The sequence below is a fragment of the Meles meles genome, chromosome 6, assembly GCF_922984935.1.
Source record: "Meles meles chromosome 6, mMelMel3.1 paternal haplotype, whole genome shotgun sequence".
NCBI classification, from domain to species: Eukaryota; Metazoa; Chordata; class Mammalia; order Carnivora; family Mustelidae; genus Meles; species Meles meles.
In genome coordinates this window covers 115,679,126-115,686,248 of record NC_060071.1, presented here as the reverse complement: position 1 = coordinate 115,686,248, position 7,123 = coordinate 115,679,126, and the positions used below count along the sequence as shown (strand labels likewise).

The window sequence follows — 7,123 nt, the reverse complement described above, 5'->3', positions numbered from 1 at the left end:
GTGGAAAGCCGTGGGAATCACACACCTGTTAGTGCATGTCCAAAGTAATAAGCTTCTGGAAAGTGAGCCAGTTTGAGGTACAGTTGGAGACAAAGTTATTTTAAGAGAGGTTTTTTCAATCATGAAAGTTGAGAACATGCATGACAGAGGGTCCTAAGTTGTTCTTGGAGAAAAGGGATGGCGTGTCCCTGAGGGAGAGGGAGTCCCCAGCTCAGGAACTTGCACAGTCATCCTGGACAGAGGCCCCTGAAGGACAGCCAGTAAGAGGTGTCCAGATGCCCAAGAGTCCTGGAAGCTCTCAGCCTGCAGGTAAGTGTGAGAAGTTCGTGCTGAAGTTTAGCGTACTGTCAGGGCCAAGTTCTTCTGACATAGTGGCCTGGTAGGGACATTTATTGGCTGTTGTTAGGAACTCTACCTGGACACATCGGGTAACACGCTTCATGCTGCATTTCCTGCTACCTCTTTTAATGGCCAAAGATTCCATTCCCACTCAAGTAGTGGAGGCTTGTTTTGAGGGAGCAGCCAGCGGGGACATGGGTTCCCCCGTGTTATGAGCAGCCATGGAACGGGCTGCAGAAGACAGAACAGCTGGGCACTCCCTGGTGAGTAGTTCCTCCATCTTCTCAGCAAATCAGATTCTCAATACCAGCTGCTCCCAAGCCTTGCTTATTCTTGGTTCTAGAAGACAGTTCCCAATGGACATGTACCTGTGAAAACACTCTCTAGTCAACATCTGCATTGTTATTGAAATAACACTCCCCAAAATCCCAGAGCCAGGTCAGGGCTAATCACCAGTCTTCCTGATGGAGAAATCCAGACTTTTTTTTTTTTAATCGGATTTATTTGAGCTGCTGGGTGCTTGGAATAATGAAGTGAAGCACTAGGCCTTCCCTTGGGTCCTCAGATGGGCCACAGTATGCTGCACCGCTGGTGCTGAAAACCTGGGCAGGTCAGCTGGGTTTAGAACCATTGCAGCTTTGACTCCCTGCGTGTTCCCTTCTGGGGTAGGGTGGGGAGGATGAGCAGCACAAGCTTGCCGGGAGAAGTCTTGGGCGCCGGGAGAAGTCTTGGGGACTGAGCCTCTGTCTGAGAGGAGGCAGGTGTAGCTTGTGCCCTGGGGGTCACTCACCTGCTCTGTGGCTCCTCACCATCACCCGGCCTTGACTGACAGCCTCCTCACCAGCCCGTGGAGGCAGAGTGGAGGATACAGTGTGGGCGTCGGCGCCATGCAGAGGGACAAGGGCAGAGCAGCTCTCCGGCAGAAGCAGCACCACTCACTGGAAGACTTTCCAACACAAACTTCATCTCTTCAGCCTGGCTGAGCCCCCTGGAAGCAATTATTTCGAGAAAAATCACACCGTCCTTCTGAGGATCCCTGTGCTTGTAGGCTTGTGGAAAACAACAGCCAAAAAAAAACTACGCGCCCATCATATGTATATTTTGGTTGCGGTCTGAATTAAGGGGACATGCCCCCCAGTTCTCTTCCTCATCTTTCAGATCTTGGCAGACCCTGACCTCTCAATGGCGCAGTTCATGGCTTGGCCTTCAGCCGACAATACGTGTCTGTGCCAAGCGAGAACCACTTGCTGGGGCAAGTCGGAGTCAATCCTGCATCCCTCCCTCCCTTTTTTCCTCCCCATTTGACCTTTGGGGCTCTAGTTTCCTGCAAGGAGTGAATTATTCATGTTTGTACATAGATATCAACTTGGCCCTTCCCGGGTTGCCAGCAGGGTGGGGCAGGGAGGCGGCTTTGTTCAGAGTCTGTAAACAGGAGGAGCCACCTCCTTGCTCAAACAGCACCTCCAGGTGGGTGACCGTTTTCTGCTAAGTCATCCTGGAGATGCTCAAAGCCCCATTGTGAAATCCTTCCTGTTCTTCCAGGCTCCTCCTTCCTCCCCACCCCTATAACAGACCCTGAAGCGGGCTGCCACTCTGCATGCCTCACTCTGCCCCTGCACCATGGCTTACATAGCCAAGTCCTTCTACGACCTCAGTGCCGTCAGCCTGGACGGGGAGAAGGTAGACTTCAACACGTTCCGAGGCAGGGCCGTGCTGATTGAGAACGTGGCCTCGCTCTGAGGCACGACCACCCGGGACTTCACCCAGCTCAACGAGTTGCAATGCCGCTTCCCCCGGCGCCTGGTGGTTCTTGGCTTCCCTTGCAACCAATTTGGACATCAGGTGAGGGGTGCCTTGTAGTGTACCCAAGGAGTTGGGGTGCCGAAGCTTTGGTAGGCTAAGGGGGGGATGGAGAGTGACTGTGTGTGTCGGAGCGTCTGGAATCGGAGTTATTTGTTAATCTAGGTCTTTGGATACAGGTGAGTACCAAGGGGAAGTACATGGCGTTCTGTCTGGGCTTCAGTACAGAGGGTGGGGTTTTGTTGTTTATTGTCTTCCCATTATGCTCCAGGAGGGCTGGTACCGCGTCTGTTTTTCTCTCCAACGTGGAGAATGCACTTGTTAAATACCCGCTGAGAGGATGAGTGGAAGGAAATAGAAGATCAACAATCACACTAGGATTGAACTGACCCAGGAGACCTTAGTTGCAGCTAGATGTGGTTCTGCTCTTCCGTGGCTCTGTGCCTATGCAAGAGTCACTTGATTTATCTGTTTTAGTTTCCTCATCTGTAAATGGGATAATGCCACTCATCTCATAGGATAATTGTGAGGTTCAGAGGGTTAGTTATACAAAAAAAAAAAAAACCTCAGAAAATATAAAGCAATATGCAAGTGGAAGCAAATGCAACTCTATTATTTAGGTCAAAGGACTCTGTTTTACATCAGCCGAGGGGAGAGTGATTTTAGTGGAAAGCTCAGGGTGCTCAACATGCACAGGTCTCCTCTGGGTGTCACACGCACCTGTCTCTGATTTTTTTCTTTCCTTTTTTTTGGGAGTGTGTGTGTGTGTGTTTGTGTGTGTGTTCCACACAGGGATCAAATCTCTGTCTCTGATGACTGGGTCAAGTTCTAGATCTTCAGCCCACATACCTCAAGTTCTCTTTCAGGGATTCTTCTATATTCACTTATTATTTTAACAGCACCAGCAGACAGAATGTCCTCAAGTGAACCCTCTAATTATAAGCCCCTCAGTTCAGTTCACAGTGGTGTGACAGCAAGGAATTGATTAGCAGAGATACAGCGGGAAGGCTAAAGTGTCCTTGGCTGTGACAAACCTGAGTCCAGACCATCACTGCTGTCACTGTTGCTTTTGTTTCTCAGTCTGTTTCTAGGCTTGGCCAGGCCTGGAGAGAGAAAGGGTGAAACCACTTGAGCGGTGTCTCTTCCATCCCAGAGGTGTCTCTACCCTTCCACCATCAGGCTAGCTAGTGGCTGGAGGAAATCTGTAACCTACCAGTAGCCCGCCAGCCATCTGCATTAAGAGATAAGGAGTCTAATTGGGATCACCTTTGGGCTCAAGATGTCTTGATGGCCTGGAACTGACTGTACTGATTGGTTCTAGTACGTCAGGGGGCGCCTGGGTGGCTCAGTGGGTTTGGTTAAAGCCTCTGCCTTCGGCTCAGGTCATGATCTCAGGATCCTGGGATCGAGCCCCGTATTGGGCTCTCTGCTCCGTGGGGAGCCTGCTTCCTCCTCTCTCTCTGCCTGCCTCTCTGCCTAGTTGTGATTTCTCTCTGTCAAATAAATAAAAATATTTTTTTAAAAAAAAGAGCTCACTGGTTCTAGTACGTCAGAGGCAAGAACTTTCTCCCACAAGGAGATATCTGACTCTTAGACCCAGGGGAAGGGGTGGAAAATAAGGGTTTCCATGGGCCTTTTCGGGTTCGCAGGGGTGGAGAATGCCTAGTAGGGATAGAACAGGGATGGCAAGGGGGAGGAAAAGACAAGTAACAGGCTCAGAGCTAAAGTCCTCACAGCTGAGTCTAGTGAGTGAGTGTAAGAAGTCTTGGGAGAGCAGTCTGGAAGTAAAAGGAATGCTAACTACACATTCACAACGGTAGTCCTCAAGTACACACTTAGCTTTCCTTCCCTTGGCCTATTCCAGAATCCTAAACACTCTTTCCTGTTAAATCATCCCTGCTGGTCCTAAGCAATTCCATTTAGCATACATCCACTGTCATCTCTAATTTACTTTGCCTTTGTAGCACCTGAAAGCTAGACTTCCTTGGATGGGGCCTTTCTTCATGAAGCTTCCTCCCACTTACATTTCAAATCGAGGAAAAGGCAAGATGAAAGGCAGAGGCTATACTCAACACTCACATGTAATCAGAAACAACAGAGGCAAAATCAGAGGAGAGGGAAGGGGAAGGTTTGCCTGGATGTGTGTGTGAGTGTGTGTGTGAGGGGGGGGGGGGTCCAAAAAAGTGAGAGTTCTAGATGGCATCACCTGAGCCTCTTTTTTTCCTTTCTTTCTACTGCCCCGAACTCAAGGTACCTTGAAGTTTCAGACAGATATCCTAAGAACTGTTCAGGGTAGTTTAGAGAGAGAAGCAGCAGTTTGAAAGTGCTAAATCATTCGCTGTAACGACAGCCAAGCTAGGAACTGGAAGAATTTTCAGGAATGGCCTCGCAAACCATCAAACAATAGCTGTGAATGGGGAATCTCCAAGTCAAGAGTAGGAAAAAGCTAGGGAAGAAGGAAAAAGAACAGGGGACACAGGGGAGCTACACACAAAAGAATGGTCCTGGGAAGGGACTATAGGAGGGTGAAAGGTTTTCGTGGATCTTTTATTTCCCCCTTCCCTCTTCCATGCTCTTTGTCTTTTTCCTCCCCCAGGAGAACTGTCAGAATGAGGAGATCCTGAACAGTCTCAAGTATGTCCGCCCCGGGGGTGGATTCCAGCCCACTTTTACTCTTGTCCAAAAGTGTGAGGTGAATGGTCAGAACGAGCATCCTGTCTTCGCCTACCTGAAGGACAAGCTCCCCTACCCTTATGATGACCCATTTTCCCTCATGACCGATCCCAAGTTCATCATTTGGAGCCCGGTGCGCCGCTCCGACGTGGCCTGGAACTTTGAGAAGTTCCTTATTGGGCCGGAGGGGGAGCCCTTCCGCCGCTACAGCCGCAGCTTCCCTACCATCAGCATTGAGCCTGACATCAAGCGTCTCCTCAAAGTTGCCATATAGACAGGAGCTAGCTGCTCAGCTCGCAGATCTACCCCATCCCGCCCCTGGTATCTTTCCTTAGGCTTCAGTGTGCCAGCAGGAGGCACTGCTGGGCCAAAGCTTCCTCTTGAAGAGCCTTGCCCTTCCAGGCCACCTGTCTCCCTTCCCTCCCCCAAACTCCTGCTTGGTGATTCTACTTGGAGCTCCAAGATTTGGATGGCTCTGGGCCTTCACAGAATGATGGCACCTTCCTAAACCTTATGGGCGGTGTCTGAGAAATGTGAAGGGCTTAGAGCCAGGCTGCCAGCAGTGTCCAATAAAGGGCAGGTATGCAAACGGTCAGGCTCCCTGTGTCTTCTTCCTCGATGGAGGGTAGAGGGGTAACACAAAACTGCAGGTTGGACAGACAGCTGGCAGTGCACAAAGGCTTGACAGAGGAACGCTCTGATCTGGGTGACACCCTGATGACTGTCAAGAGCAGGCTCTGGCCAGGGTCTGTGGTGGCAGGTGGAATTGCAGGAAGTATGAACTCTATTATTACTAAATGGCTCCTCCAGAACAGAGGCAGGGGCAGCAGCTGGGGGGGGGGGGCAGGTAATGAGAGGTAAAGGGGAGGAAAAGACAGCAAGCCTTTCAGTGGAGAGTACTGGGAGGCTGGTTAAAGGACTTCACTGAGGAAAATGTCACTATCACTGCAGGTACTGGGCCAGCCAAGAATTACCTGCACTTGGAGACGTTGCTAGGACACAAATTTGGTCAACTTTAACTGACGGCAAGGGTGTGGAGGGTGCGGTTCCTGGGAACACAAAGAGTACTTATTTCCCTGACCACCTTGCTGAGTCGCATTTCTTTTTGATCCTTAGCAGGACCGACTCCCTCCTTTTCACAGTTCCGTGCTACCCTTATCTTTCTCAAACTCACATGTTCCCAGATCCAGGCACAAGACAGACCAGCGTAGGCATGAATGACTGATTTCACTTTTTTTGCCAAATGGCTTTGTAAAGACAGTGCCCAAGATTCTTCAGCAAGTACAGGCAGACTCCAAAGGCACAAACACCACCAATGCCAGGTCCTATCATGTTCTGGAAAAGACACCTGCTGAGAAGCCACTGCCCTGTCACTTTGCCTCACAAACCTCTTGCTGGAAACTGCTCACTTCACCTCTCCTTCTTGGACCACTAGTTGGAACATTTTCCTTTCCTCATTGAAGCCCAGAAGGGGCAGTTCTCCAAACTGGACACACTGCTTATGAACCCCAATGCTGAGGGGGGAGATACCTTTCCTGTGGCGTCCCCATAACTATTTTCCAAGCACCTGCATCATCTGAGAAGTCAGTGCAGAATAGAGGTTAAGGATCCTTACTGTCTGACCTTCAACTGAAGTTATGCCATCTGTGGTGCTTTGTTTCAAAAGGAGTAACCTGAGCATTACAGTGGGAATCCCCTGGCACCCTTTTGCAGGGCCTTCTGCTAAATTAAGGTTACCCTTAACTTGACTGTCAAAAACTCAAGGCTTTCAAGATTCCTGCTTTTAAAGCCAACAGCTGGGGTATGGGTTTCTGGAAGGCAGGACTGAGCACTGATTTCTGAGCAATAACTGCAGAGACAAATGGCTTCTCTGAAGAAATGAAATACAGAATTCATACCGGATGCTAGTATGATTTGTTCATGATCTCCGTAGTGCTAAAGTCTGTTGCTATGTCTAATAACAGAGCAGCTGTCCTAGATGTTGGCATGACGCCATAGGCAATTTCGGGCTGATATGCCAATACAACGTATTGGGTCTTTCCCCTGAGGCTCAAGTTGAAGGAATTATTTAAAGATTCCTGAAGGTTGGGAATTAACACTGTAAGTGATTTTGCAGAGAGTCAGTAAGAGCCATTATGGTAGGAAAAGGGCTCCTCACTTGGACAGGGAAAATGCTACATGCTTCGAAAGGGACTTGCCCAGTGTGGCTCAGGAGGGAACAGGCATGGCAGGACTGGAGACACTTCTTTTACAAGCACATTTTGTTTTTACTAAATCTTTAGTTGTGCTGTTGTTAAAATGAAGAGAAGTG

The 7,123-nt window shown here is 49.5% G+C and overlaps 1 protein-coding gene across 1 annotated transcript; it reads left to right on the top strand.

The window, feature by feature from the left end:
- Nucleotides 1–1,818: 1,818 nt before the first annotated feature.
- GPX2 (glutathione peroxidase 2) lies at nucleotides 1,819–5,401 on the top strand. Its single transcript, XM_046007158.1, has 2 exons — nucleotides 1,819–2,181; nucleotides 4,736–5,401. Exons 1-2 carry the CDS (start codon nucleotides 1,960–1,962, stop codon nucleotides 5,084–5,086), a joined length of 573 nt encoding a protein of 190 aa, XP_045863114.1. The 5' UTR covers nucleotides 1,819–1,959; the 3' UTR covers nucleotides 5,087–5,401.
- Nucleotides 5,402–7,123: the final 1,722 nt, after the last annotated feature.